The 26,199-nt window shown below is 43.1% G+C and overlaps 1 protein-coding gene across 7 annotated transcripts in view; it reads right to left on the bottom strand.

Moving 5' to 3' along the window:
• The window catches only part of NBEA (neurobeachin), a 1,787,704-nt gene that overhangs the window by 157,133 nt on the left and 1,604,372 nt on the right, over positions 1 to 26,199 (bottom strand). For all 7 annotated transcript variants that reach the window (XM_078657170.1, XM_078657173.1, XM_078657172.1 and 4 more), the window contains one exon: positions 3,398 to 3,565. In XM_078657170.1, the coding sequence (XP_078513296.1) occupies positions 3,398 to 3,565 (168 nt within the window). The remainder of the gene's footprint in view (positions 1 to 3,397; positions 3,566 to 26,199) is intronic.

Raw genomic sequence — 26,199 nt, 5'->3', positions numbered from 1 at the left:
TATTTATCAGAGTCTTTGGCATGGTCCAGCAGGTAAAATGTAAATCCTGAATAAAACATAAAAAAAGAAACTTGCTGCATTGAGGATAGAAAAACAAAAAGGATTGCTTTGATGACAAAATGCATGTATGATGAACAGATTATTAATCTGTGTGCTATGGAGATTTAAAATGATCCCTCCTGCCTTCCAGTGCACAACCTCCATAATAAAAGGTGAAATGCCAATGGCATGAGGTGGGAGAGTGTGCTCTGGGTGGGACACCATGTCAAGTCAACCCAACAAATACGTGAACCACCGCAATGGCTAATGGTCTGCTGGTAGTTTGTGAATAGCTAGCAGCTGTTATCCTTTTCATCCCCTTTCCATTGCAATGCTATTTCTGAATGTAACACCAAAGCATACATTTCTCATGTTCATCTCCAACATTGCACTAGCAGCAGCACTTTGCATGACAGCGCTTACTTCAGTTATTTCTGAGGTGGCATGGTGGGTGTGGTTAAAAAAAGTTTCATGAAAACATATGGCTATTAATCTTGTAGTATCGTTTCTCACTTAACGAGTTTTTATTAAACAACTGTTATCTTTTAATTTTGTTACAAATATGATTATAATACCTTCATCGCATGTCAATTAATTTAAGGAAGCGAACAGGAAGTACTCCAGAGGTCGTGCTTACATCCCGCCCACCGGTCAAAAAATGGTGGGGAGCCACAGCCAACTGCCAATTAGGTCAAGGGAGCCACGGGTTAAAAAAGTTTGGGAAACACTGCTCTACTCTGACAGACCAGAGACACTCGAGAAGAAAATGCAGAAGGTTTTCCCAAAGAGATGCTACAATGCATCATGGCCAGGTGACAATGAAGGACTGAAGTGTGCTTTTCCTCTTTTTCTTCCCTTTTCCCTCTTCCAGTTCCATTGTCATTTTTCTTTTACATTTATATCTAAAGGTGTTTCATCATTTTGGAGTGATAAAATGGGTGTGACTGAAAACTTAATAAAAAACAATCAATTTCAATAAAAGGATCACTTAGCAATTACTTCTGTGGAAGCTCTTGCAAAGAGATTTCAGCAACAGAAAAAGCACATCAGATGACAACGGAAAATCCCTTCGAAGTGGTCATAAACAGAGAAAAATTAGACCAGTTGCATGAAAGAAAGAAAGAAAGAAATATCCACGTCCGTTTTCAGAGTGATAGATCAATCTGATTAGAAGTGGACAAACGGACGATTCTTCTACTCCCCAGGCCAATGGTTTTAATTACACCTAATTGATTACTTTCCTGGAATGATATCTGTTTTGCCGCCTCTTTGCTCTTCAATCTTGCACAGAGACTCCGCAGTGCCCTTTATGGCCCATAAAATAGATGATTGTGGACAGAATACTATACTATTTGTAAAATTGTTTCTAATAAACTGTACACCGATTATTGAAGTCTTCAATTGGAATTATATTTGCACTTGCAAGGCAAAGGCCCTCCCGCCCTTCAAAAGATGGTGATCACGTACAAAGCCAGTAGACCTTTACGCTCAGACCAACAACATCTTATCGTTGTTCCCAGGGTAAAAAAGGCCCGTTCAGGAGGAAGGAGATTCTCCGTTAATGTCGCCTCTCTTTGGAACTCACTTCCACTTGCCCTACGTTCGGAGCTTTGTCTCCCACGTTTTCGGAAACACTTGAAAACCTTCCTCTTCTGCTAATCTTTCTTATCTGTTCCTGTCTGTATTGTTACTCTGTTTGGCGAAGCGCTGGGATGCTCCTGGGTAACCGTGCGCTGTACAAAACCGAATAAATAAAAAAAAAACTAAAAAAAAAGTTGTATGTTCATAATGCTGTTTGACATCATGATTTCCAAAGAACCTATATTAGGAGACCTTTGTCCTTTCGAATGCTGATGACCAACACCTTGAGGCAGTTTGGCCCATTACTCTGTGCTAGTTATATGTGGTTTACTTAACCAACCAGGAAACCCTTGACCTGGAGGTTCATCTCAAGAGGTGAGATCTTCACTTATTAAGAAGTGGCAATTTAAGCCATTGCACATCTTATACAAATCCAACTACCATCACTTAGGATAATGTGACAAGGGCATCGCCTGTTAAGTCCTAATTGCTCTTGTTATGTCCAAGCGAAAACTACTCAACATGGGCTCTGAGGACACCCACCTACTACCTGCCAAACAGTTCATTGGTCAAAATTCAACTCGTCAACATACGTCCCATAGCCTTGCTCTCCAGTCCCTTATGACACTCCACTACCATGTCCACCACACACAAATGAAATGAAATGAAATTAGATTTATAAAGCGCGTGGTTGCCCTTGAGCGTCCCAGCGCTACCTTAACAGAAAAAACAGAAAAGCACAACACACTGGAGCACAAGTTTCTCCAATCTTAATCACAGTCTACTCCTACTGAGCAGAAGGCCATAACGCACTCTCATGATGTCCCCTTAAATTGTTGAACCATGTGTGCATACATCAAAAGAAAGAGAAGAAATACTACCAGGCTTTGCTTTAATGTTTGCCTCTTCCTCAGACCCAAATATCTAGATGCATTACTTTCCATATTTACAATATAAGGAAGTCTAGGTCACATAATAACAAAATTCATCGTGCTGCATAACCTGTCCCAGCACATTATAGCCTTGCTTTTAACATGTGAATGCCCTGTAGAGAACAATATAATATCTACACACCTGTACTGTGCACTCCACTAGCCCCATTGGTAGCCCTCCCACTAATTGAAGAGCCTATCTTGCGTTCTCATCTCATTCATGCAATTTTAGAGGTGTCAAGAGTAAGACATCCTCCTCCAAGTTCAACTAGACAAGGCTCCTAGCGAGCTGTGGTTTCCCATCCCCTTCATTAAATAACTAATGAACAGTTAATCGGCATAAAAAGAAGGGTGCATTCAGGAAACGAGCTTCAAATATTCTAATTGCTGCCAAATGCAAGGATGCACAGTTTGTAAAGAGTGCAAAGTACGAATCTATCAAGGTTTCTGTCCATGCCTCGTGTCAATAAGCCGTTGACTTTCGTGCTCCCCCTTCCTCAGTCTATGAAAGGGAAGGCACATTAGCTCCCACTAAATCTGAAAGTGACAGGCTGGTGAAAATTATATAGCGCTAATTACTGGTTAAACAGTATCCTGGCGCTGTGCAGTCACTGAAAGTGCTCATGAACAATATCTGAACTCCTTTTGCTACTCCTGGCGTTTTGATGACTCAACTTCCCCCTAAGGCCGACTAGGTTCTCATCCCATGCACACTTTGTTCTTGCAGAACATTCACAACCATCTTGGTTGGTAAGAATGAATGTGACTGACGGATTCTTTCAACGGAAAACGACCGCTGGGATTTAGAAAGCAATGACGGGCTAGCGCGGCCTCTTGTCACCTACCTCTCTCACCACCGGATCAGTGATGCTGTCGAGGTTCACGGAGCCTTCGTACGTGAGGTAGTGGAAGACATTTAGAGCCCGCACAGCCTCTGGCCCTCGCTGTTTGTATCCAAAAATGAGGTCAATCCACTGATGTAGTTGGCACGAGACAAATTCACTTTCCAGGGCCTGTAGAATGAAAAGAGATGGAACCTAAGATTGTATCCATGATACTAGAAGACAACGTAAAAAGTAACAAATACATTGATTTAACTTTGGCCGACAAACTGGAAACTCGCGCAGTTTTTAAAAATAACTAACGCCAAATTCACAACCTCTGATTGTTAAAAAAATAGGTGCATTTAGAGTATGTGTGAGGTCACAGAGAGAATTTGGATGTGCAAAAACTACTAACTTGCACACACACATTTTGCCCCCACAAATTCTGCGTTCGGGGTATGCGCTGTTGTGTATCTTGGGCAGATTACAGTGTATCCTTCATTCACAGACGGATGCATTCCTATCTGAGTCTGGGGCGCCTTCCTCTCCCGCTCCACCAGCCCCGACCTACTGCACAAATAAATAGGAAATCTATATATCTACCATTTTATTCTGTTTCACCATCTTTATACAGTAACACAATGATAACACAACAGTCGACGGAAGGTCGGAGTTTACATCCTACTTACACATAAAACCCAGCCACAGCCCCTCAGGCAAGACATTGAGAAGCCATTAATTTCCCCCACATCCGCTCATATTTCTTGGGGCAGCCTCTTGAGTTATCAACCAGTTATTCGAGGTCGGCACACTAGTCCAATGCTGTGCCCCAGCTTGCCAGCGGAGTGGGGCTGGGGGGGTGCCAATGTTTGGTTATATCACATTTGGTCAATACTGTCCCGATACCAAAAGTGTCCAATCCCCCTTAGAACTGCTAAGTCCCAACAGTGCTATCCTCGAGGAGGGCTCAATGACTTCACCCATTTCCCCATAAATCTCTGTGTGTGAACATCCTCCTCCAGTAGCCCAGGATGACTGGACAATCCCACATCATGTGATAGAAGGGTGCTTCTGCCCCTTGACACAAATTGCATGTGGCTAGTCAGTTGGATTACTATAAGTGCATGGGTGTGAAATATGTTGTGTGTAAATAGTTGAACTGAATGAACAGGAGTTTGGAAGGGATCACAAATACTCTGGTAGACATGCACGCGCCCCTACAATCCAGTCCATCTAAAGGGCTTGCCCACTGGAGGGACGAGTGCATGCCCCATTTGGCCTTGAGGTTCAGGAGAGAGCCGGGGGAGTTGCTGATTAGAGATCTGTAGAATCTTGAGCTACTCGATCTGTCGATGGGGCCTATAAGAGGTTATGCCTCTAGAGAGTTACACTCTGGTATAGATTCCAGAAGTGAGTGGTGGGGGTTGGGAGTGTGCCTTAACTGCAAGTAATGGTAAAACTGTGACTTATACAGGTAATATTACTCCTGGAGTTCCCTAAAGGACCCCAAGTGGGATCCCTACCAGAGGTCTCCTAGCTTTGAGATCCCAATGAGGTCCCACCGTCTAAAGCGGTCTAGTTGAGCAGTGTGGTGTAACCAACTACTGGTCCATAGGGGTGTTTCAAGGGTGATTTTCCGATCTCAACTCATCCACCTCAGGGCCTAGCACCACACCCCGATGACCGTTCTTGTAATGTCAGCTAATGATCAGGTTATCGGGCCTCCATACAGAATGCTGAGTATTAGATCTCATACCACTAGGGCCACATCAAGCTGAACCCTGGGTCCCACCAATCCCCACTTTTCCAATCATTCGGGTTTAGAAATTGTGACACCCACTAATATGCAAGCAACTCCACCATGTCCAAAACCCCATAATATGTAGAGCGGACACAGTGACTGTATGCCACTTTGGCCGGCCTATCCAGCCAGAGAAAGGAGCTCGTTTTTTAAGTCATTTTCCAGAACCAGGCTTGTGGTCCCAGTAGAGGGATGTTCTGGAGTGTGTGTAGGATGCGTTGGAGCATAATTTTAAATAGTGGCAAGCTGCTTAGTATATTTAGTGGAAGTCTTGACCACGTGCCCAAGGCTGCTGACAGTTTGGACTCCAGAGAGGACAGTTTTAGACTCCAGGTTAGGTTGGGCTCCTGGGCAATGTGCACTCTTAGATATTGGAAGCTCAACTTGTGAATTGGTAGCCATGCATGCCAGTTTACCACATCCTGATCTCCTTTGAGTGGGATCAGGAGAGACCTAGTAACATTGACGTGTAGAGGTGATGCCTCTCTGTAAGCCAAGAACATCTGGAGAAAAAGGAGGCCCATAAGGGAAGGCTGTGTGAGGAATAGAAGAATATTTTCTGTGTAAAGAAATATCCAGTCTCCCACTGCCAGTCCCCAATCAAAGTCCCACACCTGGGTGTCGCAATGGTCCCATGTCACCAGTGGCTCTACCGCTAGTGCAAATAAGAGAGGGGACACTGGGCATCCCTGTCGTATGCCCCGCCTGATTGGGAAGGGGCCAGAGAGGATGTCATTCACTCCAACCTGTGCCCTTGGGTGTGGGTATAGCACCACAACGTAAGAGAGGAATCTCGGCCTAAAGCCCAATTTTGTAATTACTTGGTCCATGAAGGACCAGTCAACAGAGATGAAGGTTTTTCGAAGCCAATCAATAACAGCGCGGCTGGGCCCCATATGTCAGCTAAGTGAGCTAGTTGCATCTGTGAATGCAGTGTCTCATGCTCCGGTGGGGCATGAAGCCGCTTTTGTCCGGTTGGATAGGAGGGGAAAGAGACAGTTGCCAGTGCCTTGGCATAGCTCTAGAGCTCCGAATTAATTAGCGAAATTGGTTGATATGCTTCACATCGATCTGAGGGATGACACACCTTGTGCAGCACTACGATGGTGGCCAAGTACAGCTCATGGGGAAATTGTCTTTATCGCCTCTTGGAACATGTCCATCATGGGGGTCTGAGGAGCATCGCAAACCGTTAGTAGTACTCCATGGGTTAGCCATTTTGTCCCAGCGATTTCCCAGCATTTGGCTCATGAAGGGCTTGATGAATTTCACTGGCATGTAAGGGCTGTTCAAGGGCCCAGCATTTGGATGGGGGTCGACGATGGTTATGGGGAGGTACTTAATGAGTGGATGCAATGTCTCTCTGAAGGGCCACGCACGGGAGGCATAAAGTGAGCAGTAATAAGTCACAAAAGTCGCTGCAATTTATACTGCTCTCACCACTGTTGCCTCCCTGGGCATTGATCACCCATGGGACTGTGTGAGGGATGGTATCCCTCACTGCTTGCCAGTAAAACAGTTTGCTCAATTTGTCACCTACACCCTTTGGGTGACGCCTCCAGGCATTTAAGGACCTCATTGAAAGCTAGTTGGCAGAGTGATGCCCTGGCTGTAGTCAGGTGTCTGATTGTAGGCTCAGATGGCCATCTTTTTAACAGTTCTATGTTCATGATCTCAACTTCCAGGTTGGTCACCTGCTGCCCCACCTCACCTTCCTTGCCCTTCAAGTAGGTCCTGGTTATGCCTCACAAGGCAGCCTTTTCGGCTGCCCATAGAGTGCCAGGCAAAGAGACAGAATCTTTATTAATAGTTAGGAAGGAAAATAGGGCAGGTGCCTTCTCTCAAGGAGCTGATTTGGAGGCTGACCGGGGAGTGATACAAAATTCCCGGGGTAAAATGTGCGCTCCTGTAGTGCAGGACAAATTAGGTACTGGCAGCAGGAGGAGGTCAATGTGTGAGAGTTTTGTGTGCTGTCAATGAGTTGGTGAATGGCCATTTGCTGGGGTTCCACATTTTCCAGGCATTATATAGCCACATACCATCCTTGCAGACAGCCTCTGGACCCCCCTCCTCCCTTTTCTCTGAACTCCTGCAGGGTCCATCTTCGGGTCTACAACATCAGCGAAATACCCTCTTGCAATTCTGATGCCTGAGGGCAGTACTAGTATCAGGTCACAGAGCTTCACTAGTGCAACTTTGTTGAAAAGTGGGGGGACGTAAACGCCCAGGAGAGAGAGAGAGAGGGCACCGTTCCATGGTTCCCTCCACAATCAAGTACCTACCTAGTATATCATCAGGCAAAAATGGGACAGCTGTTTCCTGCAGGAGCATAACCACTGTAGTGAGGATACGGGATCAACTCCACACATTTCTATGTTAGCATAAGTGAGGTATATGCTTAAACATCATTTTGCTGCTTTCGCACACAACACTATATGGCTCTCGTAAAGAACATGCTTGCGCTCTTTCACATGAGAACTGTCTGTTTTTCACAAATCTAGGCGCGCTCTGTGCCCTCAGTCTGCACAGCGGGTCCAAGGTTGAATAACAATGTATGCTGTTAATTCATATTGATCAGTCCCACGCACATTAGACATAACAGAAAATGCAGCTGCTCGGGTGCTTTTAATATTGCATTGCATGCATGAGGAGGGACTTGGAGACAACCTTTCCAACATCGAGGAGCTGTTCTTGCCTGGGATGTGATTCATCCCATCCGATCTTGGAGGTATGGGGTCCACCGTCAAAGCCTAGAGGTCTTCTTCAATTATTAATTAAAACTAGCTCCGAGCACAGGGAGGGTGGTAACAGCGCTATAATCCTGTTTCCACGGTCATTTATAATATGATTTCCCCTTTTGTGTTTTATGGAATTGTAACAATGCTGATTGTATTATTCTTATGCATCTGTTTGTTAATATTCGCGAAAGTATTGCATCTTTGAGCACGTTAGTTAAAATAAACATTTTAAACTATACCGTGTCTCTGATTACTCGCATTGTGGACTGGTATGAGAGTTAGAACGAAAGAGTTTTCTTGATTCCCACTATTCCTGCAAAGTTTCCTAAGTCGCATGTTCTAGGTTATCTAATCTTTGGTAGCTTTGCTGTAGTACGGAGAATGAATGAGACACTAATGCTAGTCGGATCGTTGTTCTGGGCACTGAGGTGGGTCTTTGGTACACCACAATACACCGAGGTCCTGGTTTCCTGCGCATAGTACTGTGCATGAGCAGAATCCCTGGAACACCACCGGGGTGTGCCTTTTGGCGAACTGCAGTCTGTTTGGTAGGGTCATTATGGCCAATCACATTCCAGGTCACGATTGTAAAGTAACGCATTGGGAACGTGGGATCTGGAAGTTATTTGGTATAAGCAACTACAATCTGTGTAGTAGACTTGTGTGTGGTAAGTGAGAGGCTGTGGTGCACAAGAGGAAGGGTGGTGGTCCGGTAATGACTGGTGTGAGTAAAACAAACCTTTTAAACAAGAATAGGCCTAATCAGGCAAACATAGATAACTCCCTCTCACAAATACACCCTCCCCAAACTTCCCCCAGAAGCATCTGTTGCCCTTCAAACAAACTAGTTGGTTGTCCATATCGAAGTGTCCCACATAGGCTGGGCAGAGGCATCATATGAAAAGGATATTACGGTGCAGATGGGAAATTATTTGTGTCTTTAGTCAAGAGTATCGTCCAATTCGGTGAGTGTCAGCTCCTGAAGGGAGGTTATTCATCGCTGTCTGCAGGATCCACATTGGCCCCCTTGTGCTGCTGACCGATTCAGGCCGGCACGGTTATCAGATGTGCCGCAAGGGAGGGTTTGGTTGCTCTAAAGTTGACGCTGTTCAGTTGGCCAGTCCCATGCTGCCAAATGAATCACCTTGAGTTTTGCTGGATAAATGAGCATGTATTGCAGGTTGAGGGCCCTAAATTTCTGCTTGACTTTGTCAAAGGACTTCCTCTGCTGTTGTACTTGGTGTGTGTAATCAGAGAAGATCATTATGCTGTGAGACTGGAACAGCAGGTCTCTCACCCGACGAGCCTCATTCATGATCATATCTCTCTGTGTAATTGAGGAGCTTTGCTACAAGAGGGCATGGTGGGGTTTTGAGGGAGATGGGGACATCTATGCCATGTATCTGTGGGCACATTGTATGATGAAGCAGGACGGCATACAGTCCGTGGGGACCCATGATGCGATACAGTGTTCAAGGAATGTCTCTGGGGCAGAAGCCTTCAGTTCCTCTGGAAATTTCACTGCTCTATTTTCTGCATCCGCTGCTCAATTCTCCAAGGTACATGTGGTGTTGGAAAGATGAGACACCATACTTGAGAGTTCCTTCACTTTGTTTTCCAGTTGCGAGACGGTCAGTCACTCCGCGAAAATCCTGTTGAAGCAGTGACACCTCCAACCCCACTTCTCCTATTTTTGCTTCCAGGATCGTTCAGTGGCCTATATAGCCTGCAAAATAGTGGAGGAGTCGATAGTCCCAGATAGTTGCAAAGTCTGTCCTGAATGTCCAGTGGTCCTTTCTGCATCCAATGCCGGGGTCGTAAATTTGGCATTTTACATTGTGTTTGTTGTATCGCTAGATTATCTCACGCCATCCAGGCCTGCATGGAGATAAAAAAAATCACAGGGGAGTGGAGCCTGAAGCACAGAAGGCCAAGAGATGGTTCCTTACTGAACCGCTGGTCACAATTAGGGTTTTTTTTTCCATGGGGCCCTGACCTACTTTACGGATGGGCAGCATAAGCAGCCCGGTAGGCCACACATTTCTTCAGCTTATTAGTTAAGGATGTGGAGTGTCTCCGTGGTCTCAGTCACCGCAGCTGGTCTGGGTTGGTTGTTCCAGACAGCAGGCGAGTCCATGTGGCGAGGAGTAGGTCATTCTGGTCCGGGCTATGGGGCCTAGGATTACTTCGGCCGGCCCCATCCACTATGAAGCAGGCCTACTAATTCTTGTGTCATCCCGGGAGGGTCATGCCCCACCTTGCAGACCCAAGAGGCCTCACGAATGACGGTGGGCTACCCTCACCCATCTTGGTCTTTAGTGGGCCGAGCGAGCAGCGACCGCCATCTTGTCTTATCTGCGTCTCACCGCCGCCAATCCCGTCCGTGTCTACTTACGGTGGCCAGCACAATTTTTGAGAGCAGACTCCTCTGCAGGCTCCATGGGAGTCGATGGACGGAATGAGGGCATTTAATGGTCTCCGTCAGCACGCAGGATCAACATACTGATCACCGGGGACAGGAGCTCAGTTAGACACGTATGTCATCATAAATGTAAATTTAAGCATTCACACATACAGAACAATATGGGCCTGCTCTCCATGGGTGAAAAGGGGGCGAATAAAAAACATAGCAGCGGATGTGCACCCACTGCTCTGTTATGTATGCAGGGGTGGGTGCGCAATGTAGGGCAGAACCTGCAGGTGGTGACCCTTAGCCAAAGAATATGCGGCTGCATATTGACATGGGACATTTTGACCCTCACAAATGTGTACTCTCATATTCATGACTATGGGCCTGATTACGAGTTTAGCGGTCTTGTAGCGGGCTGCCACGCCAGTGCCCCACTCGCATTGTATTCTGACTGGAATACAGGTCAGGCGGTCTTGCGGCAGTAGTTCCACTGAGGTGCTTTTCTTCGGCTCATAGGAGAGCCAGTATAGGAGAGACTTTGAAAGGCACCACCGCAGCCCGTTCCCGCATGGACCAAAATGCACAATGTTGTGATTTTTTTCCGTGCAGGAACAGGGGGTGCACACAGACGACGGGGGGCACCATGTGCCCCCCTGCATGCACCACCATACAAAGAGGAAACAGGGGGCCCTGTAGCGCCCCCTTAGTTTCCTCACGCCCTCCTTTTTATGGCAGGCTCACTGCCATGAAAAGGGACGCAGTGGGTAAACGCCTACTATGCTTGGCAGCAGCCTCACACGGCTGCAACACCACCGAGGATCAAGGATTCCCAAGCAATTACAGTGGTCGTGCAGTCCCAAACTTGGTATATGTCGGTCGGACAATGAGTTCGGCATTCCATCGGAGCACCAAACTTGTAATCAGGCCCTATGTCTCTACTTGTGGACCAGTCATGTCCAGCAGGTAGGTCTTCCCATTTTCAAATGGCAGGGGCTCACCTTTAAGGATGGTGGGCTACAAGTAGAATTCTTGTCTAAATGCAGTTTTCTCATCCTGAAAAGGAAATATGATTATCTCCTAGCGGGTGATTCAGTCATGTGAATATGTAAAGCTTGTGAAGTGTAGAAAAAGCAAGACCCGGAGAATTATTATTCATTCACGTGCAACTGCTGTTGATGTCAGCATTAAGGGGCTGCTCTGATTTATGCAGGTGTTTCTCATATGTACCATAATCTTTAAAGATGTAAATGAGTTTCGAGAAACCCGGTTTCTTATAGCGAGTCCTGCACCCTTACGTGTAACATCGACTGTCATCCACTGGGTATGTGTCTTACTGTTCAAGCCTTTCTCAGGAAGATTACACTGGTAAAAGAAACTGGCAGAATGATCATGTTTTCTTCGTAGACAAAAAGTAGACAATTATTTTATTGCTGTCAGACAGCACTGCTCACCACAAATGGAAAAGGAGCAAAATAGCACACAAGTACAATATGTAATGTTGTTATAAATGTTGCACAGAGTAAAGATCAGGCTCGAGATTAAGTCTTGGTGTTATTGAGGGAAATGCCTGGGGTACAAGCCAAGTTACAAAAAGAAATGATCAGGGTGTGTCTGGAGGCTTTCTGTCGAAGAGTACCACTGATGCGCCTCTTACATCAGAAAGGTATGCCACCTATCTGTTCTTTTCGAAGAGGGAAAGTTGCAAATGGACAATACACTATTTTGGTTGGTTCAGTATTTATAAACTAAATAACAATAAGTCATTGCTTGGAGAACATCAATCTCCAGCGAGTGATTTGATGTGCTTATGGTCTGGTAACCAAAGAAGACAACACAACCAAGGCAAGAAATTAGCACACTTTTTGTGACTTGACAGATTTCGAACATGCCAAAAGTAGAGAGTTGATGTAAGTAACAAATTCATTGATGTGTGGTGAGTAAATTGTAGCAATGATAAGACTCACCTGCAGTGAGCAAAGCAACCTTTGCCCACCATGCTGATTTATGGGCCTAATGAGAAGATATGGTTTACAAGACAAAGGATTAAAGACACTCAAATATATTTGGCAATAATGCATAAAAAAGGCTGAGAATTTTGGATCCCATAGTAGAAAGAGTGGCCAGAATCAGTACAATGTTAGATTGTCTTAGGTTGTGATATACTGTCGAGGTCCACCAACAGATGGCACTGAGAACAGTGCAGTTGTCTCTGAAATTCAAGAATGATTGGCTTACATCTGTGTGAATGAAGAACATCCATTATGCATCACATGCAACATAGCAGTCAAAATCAAATCAAAATTGAATAGTTAACTCATCTCACAGGTATTGATTGAAATTGATTGAAAGTGATTTGTAAGAGGACATTAATGATACAAATCTGTTGGACAGAAATGACTCTATTAAATTTAGGACAAGATCCTGAAAACCAGCTTCACCTTTGCACTACAATAGGAGTGGGTGGTTGATGTTGTCAAAAAGCCACTGAAAGTCCAGTGTGAGATCAGGGTCATGACACTGCCAAAATTCATTCTTATCTGAGCTTATTTAGCACAATAAACACCACTGCCTTAAAGTTCACGCAGGGCTAGAAGCCGGCCCTAGAGGTATTGAAAACGCCGCTCATTTCCATATACTGCTGAAGGTGAATGGCTGGTCACCCTTTACTGCATGGAAGTTCGCCAAACCAGTTGAGTCTAAGTGTACTTCGGAGTCCAAGCGACCTCCAGCTCCAGTGGAAGAAGAGTACATAGACGTACTAAAGGTATGGTAAACTAAAAAAAATTAACATTTGGAAAGCAAGCAAATAAAGTAAATCAAAACGTAAATGGTGACCAGGATAGCGAGCAAGTGATGCTACGGCACGCAGGGGCTCTGCCTCTGCTAAGCAGACGTAGAGACAACTGAAAGAAATACAGGCGGAGACACGGATAAGGATAATCAAATGGCAATAAAAGACGAATTAAGAAATAAAATATACTATTAGTAGAGAGTGAAGACCTCCTCATCTGAAGAAATCAAATTAAAGTGGTAAAGCTTGATAGCACAAACTAAACTTATCCTACAGTAGCGAACAGAAGATGAAACTTCCAATGTGTAATAAGGTGATAGACTATTGTTTTTAATGTGGTATCTCGCCTTGACCAAAATTGTACGATCCAGGACACTTACCTACCAGCTTGAGTTCACAGCTCTTCACTATAAAAGTCCCCTCCTCATTTAGTCATTTAATACCGTAAAGCGTGTAAAGAGTTCACGCTTTCAACATATTTTCAATAAATTAGGGTAACAATTTTAAAAATAGACTAGTGTGACAACAAGCTTAAGTACGAATAATTCTATTAAAATAAAATCTACCAGTCTACCTATGTATTCGGACACAACCAAATATTTTGTTTATGTCCTGCAAATTTGCTGCTACAAATTTTTGGCAGTTTTGTCAAATGGCCATGTGTCGTAAAGATTTATTGCAGTCGCTGGGGCAGGCATTTTCTGAAATTGTAGGTCTGGTCTGCAGACCTGAAACCACATATTGAAGTCCTTGGGCTAGAGTCCTAACGTAAAAAAGGTTAAGCACGCTTTAACCTTGGGACTGGAATAAAGGCAGGCCCCTTCTGTCTGCGGAAACCTTTGCACTTCAGACTTCCTTTGCTGCTTTCATCACCCAGTCAGCATCAATTTCTTTTGTTTGTCCTTAATTACGCTGTGTGGCATGCTTGTGTTCTGGATATTAAGAGGCAATGGATGAAAGACGAAGTGGAAGCAAGCATTATGTGTTTCAATAAAAAATGTTCAATACCGAAAGCAACATTAGCTTTCGTTTAAATATGTTTCAATGTCTTTCCTGCAATTTTACCATCAGTTTTGTTTTACACAACATGTTAGCACCAACAAAACAAAGTTATCAAAGTTTGTAATCAGAATTTAAAACTGAACAACATTCACCGTATTAAAGGCCGTTAGTGTTTTAACATTAGTCAAATGAAGACAAAATGTAAAGTTTTAACCAATTTCTTAGGAAAATGTGTGAAGCAAGTGAGAAAAACAACGGTTTATATCAGCCTAATGCAGTACACAGTAAAACATGTTTACATTTGGGTGTTATTTTTTTAACTTGAGACTACTTCTCATGCAGTTGAGAAAACATGGCTATAAAGAGGGTTTGTTCGCTTATGTCCGGTCAGTTATTGCCCGTGTGCCATGCTCTTTGGAGCAAGGATTTTATGATTAGGTACCAAATGTTTTACATTTTTTGAAGAAGTTTAAAACAATAAAGATTAATCTTCCTATACATCTTCATTGGACTATATAGTCCTTGTGATAGATAATGACGTTTGGCTGTTATTCCTAAGTTTAAGTATCATATGTCCAGCAGTGCACGTTAGTTCAGAAGATATCAAATGTGGTGGAAGGCAAGTTATTGTAAACAGTGTTTCCCTGTGGCTGATGAAAAACAAGCTCCGGCTCTCACATTAATATCATACGTAAAGGAGGCTCCTTCATTCGAATATAGCCAGGTCTTACTCTATTTATTTACTACTCTATCTCTAATGGCTGGGATCTAATAGCTTGAACACCATGGATTCTGGTACATTTGTCCACGACTCGTGACAGGCCGGTTCATGGTGATCCACTTTTGCATAATTTGCCATTTCGCTCTAATTATGAATCTTAGCAGTAATTGTTCGTTCATAGAGGTTAGAGATTTATTACTGTGAGAATCCTGTGTATGTCACATAATTATTGTTCACATTCCCCTTGAAGGCTACAGTGATATTTCTTTCACTTGCACATAAATCACAGAACCACCTACAGGTTGGCATGTAGTGTTCTGATCAGTGGTTGTAAATTTAAGTATTAAAAATACCTCTGTGTGTGGTCACAAGATGGATGCATTGCGAGATATTGAATTTTGCAAGAACTGTAGATCTAATGCTTTCATGCAGATATGTTTGTTTTTAACATATCCCTATTTGGGTATCTGGAATCTAAGACCAATAACATTCTGAGACATAATGGTGAATAATAGCCAAACAGTTAGTGGGAATTTTTTAATAGTCACTAGTTTTCTACAGTTTTTCGGCTTCTTGTGAAAAGATGAGAAAAACCTAGGTGCATGATGCCCACAAAGCTGGCAGCATAAGCTTCCATAGTGGGATTGAACATGGATGAATACCAATGGGAAGCTGCTGGGAGACGATCATTCATGAAGCTACAGTACCCTATACCTTCAGCATGCTGCCTAGAATTTGAACTTTCTGTGATTCATCAGTATCCAGACGGCTGGTGGTGAATTTCTACCTGGTTGAAGGAGTTTCTAACATGGAAAAATTATGTGAAGATTTGCCATGGTGCTGCTGTGCTTGTATGAAGCAGATGCGTGGCTTGGAGTGCCAACCCTTTAGTGAAAAATTAACAAGTTATTAGCATGTTCACCAAGTAGCCGTGCAAAGGGATCCTAATCAATTCTGTCCAAATTACATTAAAGTGAGCACAAAAAACAGAATGCTGACCTTTCAAGGTTCATACAGCTGACTAACTTCTTCATTCTTAGCTGCATCAGCCTGATAACGTAGATCTTAACACTGAAAGAAAATACCTTTTCAGGTGAAGTTTTCCTCCTCAGCTTCTCTTAGCAAACATACTCTAGGATGGTTGTAAGATGCAATATCAGTAACAAAAATATAGGCAAATTTAAGGTGAAGCCGAGATTAGAAGGTGGTCCATGAGCCTACAATCAGTGCAAGTTGGTGGGACATTTTGGATGAATGTACTTTGAGTAAACTACATTTGAATGTGGTTTTTGTAGCAATGAATTGCTGAATATGGGTTTAATTCTTGCATGAGAGCTTGTGAATTTGATCGAGAACTTTAAAGTCTAGGAGCACATTCACCAATGAGTAGAGATGTGTGATCTGATTCTGATTACATCGGTATTTCAGGGAATTTTTCATGGCGCTGGCAGTGCTTTTGTTGGGATTGTTACAATGCTTGGTAAGGCAGCGCTTTTAATATTAAGACTTCGGTCTTTTACTAGGAATACTGAAGCCATATTTACCTTCACCCAAAAGCTGCAAAATAAATCAATAATAGAAATATTGAGCCTATATAGAAGAAAGTGCATCTCGGCAGGAATATACGGTGCCGGGCTGTGGGGTTATAATTATTCAGGGATCCTCCAAAGAGTAGAAAACTGCTTCACCTACAGACTGTTGTCAGTTCCCTGGGAAGTACACCCGCTCTAATATATCACGAAGAACTGGGACTGACATATCTTGAGGACATGATTGGCCTGGCTCCATTATTACTTTGGGTTAGAATTTGTGGCACACCCCAGGCCGCTGTCACCAGGAACTGTATTGCCGATTGTCTGGGACCTGTATTGCCGATTGTCTGTCATTAGATATGGCCAACCAAATACCATGGTTATTCTACGTGAAAGACATCTTCGAGACACTAGCTTAATGGAACTGTACGACAACCCCACTATGACTGGGCTCGAAAACAAGCTGCTCGTTAAACAATGTTATATGGACCATTTTATAAATACTCGCCTGGAAAGTGCCCAGGTCAAGGACTCAATTATCAGGTATGCTCATGTATCCACAACACGTCGCACTGAGCCGTACTGAGGTTGGCTTGAAAATCTAGCATATCAATATTGGCTAACTACTCTTAGGCTTGGAACGCTGCGTTTCAAATGTGCCTTTCCCACAATAGGGGTTGTCTGGATGCTCCGAAAGATCTTCTGTTGGATCCCCACCGAAACCAGGAAGACGGTCACCCAGGCCCTCGTCACCAGTCGACTGGACTACGGGAACACCCTCTACGCTGGAACCACAGCCAAACTCCAGAAAAGACTCCAGCGCATACAGAACGCTTCTGCACGACTCATCCTGGACATCCCTCGTCACAGCCACATCTCTGCCCATCTGAAAGACCTGCACTGGCTCCCCGTCAGCAAGAGGATCACGTTCAGACTCCTCACCCACGCACACAAGGCTCTCCACGACATGGGCCCGAAATACCTCAACAGTCGCCTCACATTCTACACACCCACCCGCCAGCTCCGATCCGCCAGCCTCGCCATCGCCGCCGTCCCACTAATTCGCAAATCCACCGCCGGAGGAAGATCCTTCTCCCACCTGGCGGCCAAGACGTGGAACTCCCACCCCACCCACCTACGACTGATCCAAGACCATCTCTCCTTCAGGAAACAACTCAAGACCTGGCTGTTTGAGCAGTAGCTACCCCCCCCCCCGGCGCCTTGAGACCCTAGCGGGTGAGTAGCGCGCTTTACAAATTTGCTTGATTTGATTTGATTTGATATGACACCTCAATACAAAGCACTAGCCATTTTATTTTATTTTTAACTTTATATTTGAGCCGAGACACTCTTTGCTGGTTCCAATTTTACACAAACCAAACCTGAGACTCCATAAGGAAGGGCTAATATTTCTGCAATCCCTGGGTTCGCTGGGTTTGTGTTATTCATTATTAAATTTTAGAAAAATTTACTTTTACATCTAGATAAGATGTGAAATCCAATGTAATACTCTTTATTGGATGATTGAAAAATGTTATGTGCCTGTTATTTTGAAGGATATTCGTACTGTATGTTTTTTATGTATGTGTTATGATCATATGGACTTTTGGCCCAATAAAGTTTTTATTTGGCTAGTGACTTGGCCTAGTAAGTCTTATGTTTTAAGGTCATGGTCTTTGGCAGGCATACCGTTTTTCAGCTATTTGTCATGCATGTTGGGTTTGGTCAATCAACTGCAGTGTCTTGTTTAGCAGCTACGTTTCGATGGATCAAGTGTACACCCTACAGAGTTCAAGCAGATTGATCTATGTATAATTTGTAACGTTGTACGCAAGTTGAAAATGCAGTATTCTGGGTGTCAACAGAGAAAATAAGGGTTTTAGAAAAAGAAATTTTACAATGGAGAATTTAGCACCTGCATAGTGATTTTAAAATGGGTGGAGTGTCTGTGCTCTATGTTGTAATTTAATTCAGTATACAACCACCTTTGTGAGTAGGTAAAATTATGAATCAAGTTTCCCCAACATGGATGTAAATGACTGCATTCTTTAAGCAACTAGCTCAGATGTGGAGGAGGATCATATAACTTTCTTTCCATTAATAGTAAGTAAATCTAAGTATTGAATACGTTCGCACCTGAAAAGGTAAAGTTCATGATTTTCTTAATGATATAGTCAACGCGGTCCCTAAAAGACCTGAAAACTTAATGGATTCAAATCAATAGGAATAAGGGATCAGAGTTGGATCTACTCATAACAGTGAGGGAACTGTTGGCCCTGCCTATTACACTGAAAAGCTGATTGTCTGTGTGAAGCAATAGGAGAGAATACAAAGTCATGATGCATGTCTTATAGCCTCAGTGGTGAGTTTGTGCTGCAAACAGAAATTGTACTTTGACTTTTAGTCATTCAAAAGTGTCACAAATTCAAATTCAAAACTCTGTCAAAAATCCATCTCTGATCCTTGTGGGTGCGTCTAGTCCTTAAAATCACATTAAGGAACCTACAAAAGGAATCAAACTGATGTAAGCTATAACACTTTTAAAATGTTTCTGCCATAAACCAAGCCAAGGGATAACATTCCTTGAGATCTGACAATGCACAGTGTGACAGAAACGGAATAAAAGTTGCTTGACGCTATTCTAAAAATTACTACGAATCCCCCAGGTTAGGTGACTTTGTGCCAGAGTACGGAAAAAGAGGGTGACGAAGATGGCCGTTGACAGGCTAGAGTGAAACGGGTGACTCTTTACCTAGTTATGTTTAAGATGAGAGGTCTTGCGGTGGAGTGTGAGCAGAGCCAAACAAAGGTTGAGTGAACACACACTAAGGTCCGAGACATTCCACATAAATTGTCATGTATCTCATCTACCATGATAGTTCCTCTGACATTGACAACTATTAGAAATACATGATCTTTACCTTTCTAACACATCTGCAATATAATAGATGCAACTGAAATTGATTCCAACTATTTTTAAACACCAGAGACTACAAACCAAGATGGTGGATATGAACATTTAAGTCATTTGCAAAAACTCCTTCCTTTTTTGGGAATTATAAATGGAGCACGCCTCCTCAGTCTCTTGCCTCATAATGTTTCTTGGTTGAGTTTTTGGTCTATTGCTCACGATCTAGCCGGCAGCATACTATCTGAGCATTTTTGTGTTTATTGACTTGAGAACCATTCTGCTCTTGAATTGTTACAGTAAACCTTAGCTGAAGTGGTTTTTTGGAACCCTAAATCTGGTCCATGTTTTGCTCCTTTGAGGAATTCTTCACAGTCCTATCCATTACCTATGTTTTGGGATCTTCAGTTTGCTTTTGTGCTCTCGCTGAGCATGATTTATAAAGCTTATTTTGTGAGCAAGTTTCGCTATCTCACAAAGGCAAATTGAGCATTGCGCCCTGTTAAAGTACAAGGCGACTGAAGGCCGGAGAGCATGTGGGTGACTCCACAAAATGGTCATTTAAAGCCAACCACAAGCCTGCATAAAAACGCACCGGTTTAAATAAGAACAGATTTCAGATTATCATCAACAGTAGCAGAAAACAGGTCCACTGCATGACAGCTGTCTCCAGTTCCAAAAGATGTACTTGGACCAGCACAAGTTGGGAGAGAGCAAGCAGGCAGGTAGCGTGAACATCTTGAGGAATTCAGGAATATTTTTGTTTAATGCCAAGGAAACTTCAAGGTGACTGCAGAAGTCTTCCTTGGAAATCTAATGCAGTGCATTATTCATATATGTCTTTCAGAATGACAGTAGGCTAGTAACATAGCTCAGTGAGTGTAGCACCTGCTGCGGAAAATTGTGTCTGCATCGAAACAGCTGTAACTCAGCCTTTCTTCCTTCCTGAGGATGAAATATATTGAACACAGTATTAATATTATGTGAAATGAGTCTTTTTAAGCTGGATAACATGTATATGTTATGCTAAAAAAAATATGTTTTAATTATTATTTTTATCATGCAACCACACTGAAAAACCCGTTCGTGCCATAATCCCGGGTGTCACAGCGGCCTGCAGTCTAGAGAAGCAAATATGGCAGCATTTGAAAAGGAAAACATGTTGCAGCAAAGAAAAGTAACAGAATAGCGCTTCTAATTTAGCCGAGGAAGTTTCTACTGAATAAAAAATAACACTGTGGAGAAGAAAAGAAAATATTATATTGATTAAATGTAACTGGAATAGCTACAGGATTCCAATCACCTCATGTTTTAACAAATCCAGAAAGACTTTTATTGTATGGCAGAGCAAACCTAAAATATGAACATTAAAACGGAGAGGGGCTCCGTTTTTGTCCCAACAAAGCTCTTTAATAATGTCCCGCATGGGCCTGTTCGGTGCACATGAAACCTTAACGTGCGAGCGTGAAGTCCCAGCTTCCATCGGAGGCTGTGGTGCTACGGGCGGGGCGTGCTATTTCTGGCCCCGGCTCCAGAGCGGGTCTGCGGGGACTGCAGGCCCGAGCAGGACTGCAGATGCTCATCCGAGGAAGGCTTTCCAAAGCGGCTTGATTATGATTGATGAAGCTAGCATTAGCGTAATGTTATCAGGGACTCTTACCGCTTCTGTCCTCTGTGACATCACTGAGGTCAGACCATAATCATGTTAGCATCGAACACAATGCTTTATTAATGTTTCATGAGCAAGTCACTAGTAATCAGTCTGGCTTTCTATGGATAAATTAAACTGATACAGCAAGCTTTGATGTACAAATTGATTGCTTTTAAAATGTACCATAGCGTCCCCTAGAAAGAGCACGGCTGAATAATCACTTTCGAGGGATTCTGGTGAACCTTAGTCCATGGCTTTAACAAACCTATTTAGAATTTTAATTTCAATTGCAAGAGAGTATTTTTATTTTCTTGCTGTACACGACACATTACCTGTACGGCACATCTACCTTTGTTACCATGTACACTAAATTACTACTAGGCACTGGAAAATAAGACATATGATTAGAAATCATAACATATGAGCAACAAATTGTGTAAACTGCATGCGTTTTTTTCTGTATTCGAACAACCTACACATGCAGATATTTTGTTACAAATTTTAGACACATCGTGCAGCAGTGGAAGGTAAAATGATGGGGGCCCCCTGCAGAATGTGACGAGTCTCCCATATTTCACACATATATTCATTGGCCTTGGGCTGAATGGGGCCCTCTAGAATGGATTAGGGGCCCCATGAAGGGCTGATTTTTTTTTCTTGCGCTGCAGGGGCTTACATTACGCCCCAGACATGCAGAGCAGCCAAAGTAGCATAATGAATCAGTTTGACAAAATTGAGAAGACTTCAGCCATCAGGATTGGCAAAACAAAAGGGGGTTATTGGGATTTTAGGGCCCTATTCACAAAGGCATTTTGGAGTATGTAAAGTAGCACTCTTGCAGTGTGTTTTAGGTACGCTTACATGTTTTGTGAATTTGACAGAAAATATCAAAAATGGGAAGAAATTGACTTTTTGGGGAATATTCCTATACAATTAGTACAAAACAGAAAGCAGTGTGTCCTCTTTGCACTTTCACGAATAGGGATTTGGACGTTGTGAACACAATTCACAAAGGCACATAAGAGTATGTAAAAAAATATACTACAGGAGTATACTACTTTACATCCTTCAAAAGCTCTTTGTAATTCGTCTCCTTAGACATTTCTGAAATGTGCTTTTCTTGTATCTCAAACACACAGAGAAATCATTCCAGATTAACAGACCTTGTGTTGCAAACCTCTGTCCTCTTTCCGCAACTAGCCATATTACCAAGACATTTGATGGAGCTGATGTTTGTACATCTGGCTGCTAAGCTGTGGTAAGTTCTTCAGCACTGGTCTATCTGCCCCAGCGCCAACGACCAGTTACCTTGTGGTAATCGCAACCTTGGTTGCACCTGCGGGTGCTGTGCTTGCTGATGAGTGTTCTGTTTCACTTTTTGGGGAGTGACAACACCTTACATGATACTGGAACTGCAGTTTCTTGTGATACCCTCCTGGCGGAGTAGTACTACACTGGTGTGTACCTTCACAGTGATCGAAAGAGGGAAATGCAGGAACAGGTAACCAGCCTTTTCTCCCACCGGGTGGAGGAGGGAAATCCTTTTCCATGGTCTTCCTCGTGCCCAATGCTCAAACCGCTATCCGCCTTCCCCCCCCAAAAAAGAAAGCACACCTGGCTGTAGTGGTGATCAGGTGGATGGAGATTGAAACCACTGAAGTGCAGTCAAGATCTCCTTGTCGTGTCTCATTGTCTAGGCGAGCTTCCTTGTAGTGGTTGAACGTCTGAATGCAGCCAGGTCCTTGTGGCACTTCTTAGCTGATCATGTCCTTTGCAGTCACATTTGCATCTCTGGCATCTTCACGAACTGAGCCAGAGGAGAAAAGAGCGCCCTCAGTAAGCAGAGTTCCCGCGAGTGAGTTGCTTCACTCTGGCTAGCAGGGGGCCCATGGTTATGAGGCACACTACAAGGCTTGGTGGTGCAAATCTGTCCCTGCAAAAGCAATGCCTAGTTCTCCCCGCACAGTTCCTTGCTTGAGACCCTAATCTTCTAGCAGTCTCTCCTTCATGCAGGAATAACATTAGTACCCCTCCCTAACAGTTAGTGGTTTCATTTCATCATAAACGGCAAAGGCACCTTATCCTGGCAGGGTGCAGATCCTCCAAGTTCCTATTCCCAAACCTGGCAAACGGGAATTGGCACCAACTGCCGGAGCTTAGGTGTATTGCATTGTGGGACCATTCCAATGGTAACTGAGAAATCCTGGTACGATGACTGGGGGTTTCTTCGTAATACTAACACCAAGTTTGCAGACATAGCTTGCGTTTTCCCCCAGTCCACCTGTAGAGACCATTTCAGGCAGTTCCTTTATTTTCATATTCCTCCCAGACTCCTCGTAATAGGGTCTTTGTTTTCTAGTGGCCGGTATGCTTCCTATCACAGGGACCCAAACCAAAGGCACAAAAGAGGGAACGGCATCCTCATTCACCTGCCTCACCACCTACTGAGGTAGCACCTTAGCAGATTGGTGCAGGACTGGAGCAAGGCTGTCACTACAATTCAAAAGGACCCTCTTTCACCTATACTACAAACAAAGTCTGGACCACAGCAAAGTACCTCTGAATGCTTTGGGGAAGCTCTGCCATTCACATTCCTGCCTGGCAGACTTTTTCTAACCTCCATCTTATGTACCACTCATACGAAGGAGGCCCAGAATGGATTCCTTCAAACCACAAAACCAAGTTCTGAATTGCATTCTGTGTCTTGGTAGACCTTCATTATACACATGTGATTGTTGTGTGTGTTGAGCCCAAAACTTATACATCACCACAATGTCTTTAAAGGATACCTGGGTATGGGCACAGGCCTTCCAGAGTTATTTATTCTGTCCCTACATCCCCACTACCAGGCTTCTTACTTTATATTCAAATTCCCTGACAACCTCCACAAACACTTTAAGTGACAGCCCGTATTCTATGTACATGGTGCATGCACTTTATGATTCATGCTGGTATTTCTTGTGTTATTGTTTCTTTTATGTCAGGGACACACTCCATATTCTTTGTATCCACATTCTCATGAAGAATGCACAGTATTATGCATAAGAGTAGTATTTTTCTTACCTCCTTTTTTGCAGCACAATACTCTTAACTGTAATCATATTATGATACAGAGTTTAGTGTCAGCTAGTCACCTTTTTATTTTCCACAACTGCCTAGAATCTGAATCCACTTGTACCATCTATGTCACATTTTGACAAATACGGCAAACCTCTCTGCACCTTGTTAATCAATAACACCCAGATTGTTTTTACATATCTTAAATTGATTTCTCAAATGGCCTATGTTTACAGAAGGGTTGGTTGCATCTTTAGTTGTTTTTCACAAATGAAACTAAATAAATGGTTACATGTTCCAGAAACCCATCACTGCAGCCCATATAGACAGTAATAAGTTGTTTGCTACACTCTAGTGATCTACTCGTAACTGAAGCTACTGACACAATACTAATTACAGATGGGACTTTCAAAATGGCATCCATTCTTTGTCATTGCCCATGTGGTGCTCACCTTTAATGTAAGACTACTCTTCGATATCCTTTATCTGGTATATATGGAGCGCCTCCCTTTTTGTAGCCTATAAGTGGAGCAACAACAACACCACATCTTTCCTTCGGCAAAAGACCTAGGGACTTCGGCTGACAAGGGTCATTTCCAGTCGAATAGCCATTTTGATATTTTATAAACCACTCTTAAGAATATTTACTAAACAAGAAGCACTTTTCTTATATGGAACATTACTACTTTAATGGGTTTTCTCTTAGATGTATGTTGCTCATCTTTCTGACAGTACTCTGTATGGTTTGCCTGAATCTTTTCTGAAACAGAGAGGACCTAAGCAAAGCTTCATCATCAGGTTGTCAATGCTCATTTCATATTGCACACACAATACAGGAACATACTTTCTGTTTCACTGTGTCTTTCCTGGTGTCATTACACAAACAGATTTTATAAGCTGGAAAAGCTGCCGATAAACAACGGTACATTTTACACTCCAATTGGGCAGGCAATGTATAAGCAAATGCCCAAAACACTAAAATAGGTTGAAGTAGCAAAGATGGGATCTGAAGTACATTTGCAACAACACCCTTCGGTCAGCTCATTTTTCAAACAAAATCTCTGTTACCAGGAGTAGATTACACTGGTTGGTCTCAGTGTGCAAAAGTAGATTTTTAGAAAAACACTCAGTGTTGCCTTAACTGCCTGGTCCAAACCCACATAAATTATAGAAACTTATTTGTGTCTTCAACAGAAAGCTTGAATTGCTTGCATGCCTACAGGTTTTAGAAACTAATACATACAAGGTTGAAAATACTGCAGGACTAGATATTTATGAGTGATAATAATTAGGGCTCCTGGCTTTATGGTGCTTAGTTTTTTTAACATTTCTTTCTGTATTTATCCTAATTTGTTTTTTGGGACATCTTATCAGTATTTATACAAGGGGAACCTTAATTGTAATGCGTCCATTACTTATTGATAATGGCATTACTCCTAGTCCTACTCTCTTGCTGGGACTGGCTGTAATGCAGAATATTGGCACATATATTAGATATTTGAACTTCTTTATACTATTAAACTAACAGCTGATACTAAATGACAATATGACTGCGCAGCAGAACTCTAATATCACACACAGAAAAATGGTCTACTGTGATCAGTTTAATAAACCAAAGCATCGTCCACTAGACGCAAGAAAATAATCACACTTATAGTGCACGCACTGGAGACCCTGCCTACCAAACAAGTTCTCGAAAAAATCTTGCAGTGAAAGATTATAATTCATGCCAGATGCAGCCCTGGCATTCCACTTTACAACATTAGAAATGTCTAGAGGATGCATGTCTGTGGTTAGAAGTACCCATTGGATGGGATGAAACCAGTGCTTGTTTTGTAAAATAAATATGTAAGTACTAGGAAACTCGTCAGAAGGCCACTGCAGCTTGCACCAGGCATTGCCCCTGGTGTAACCATTGAGACTATTCTAAGCAACCCAAAGCTGGAAGAATCGCTTGGGCACCAGGTATTAGCCATTTTTAAAGTATATTGAATTAATAAACAACTGTGTATTATGCTCGTCTTTAAGCTAGACAAACAGCGCCACAATGGTGCAGGCTGTCATCAGTGCCAGTGATGACAATTAGGTGCCAGTGCCAAGCACCGGAAACCACCGGCTCAAATTAAACACTGTAAGAAACAACACCACACCACAACTGCACAGCCTGCATTCCAAAGGCAGGGAGTGCTAAAAAGTTTTATTCCAAAAAACA

This window comes from Lissotriton helveticus, chromosome 8, assembly GCF_964261635.1.
Source record: "Lissotriton helveticus chromosome 8, aLisHel1.1, whole genome shotgun sequence".
In the NCBI taxonomy this organism is placed as follows: domain Eukaryota; kingdom Metazoa; phylum Chordata; class Amphibia; order Caudata; family Salamandridae; genus Lissotriton; species Lissotriton helveticus.
This window is presented reverse-complemented; position numbering and strand designations above follow the sequence as displayed.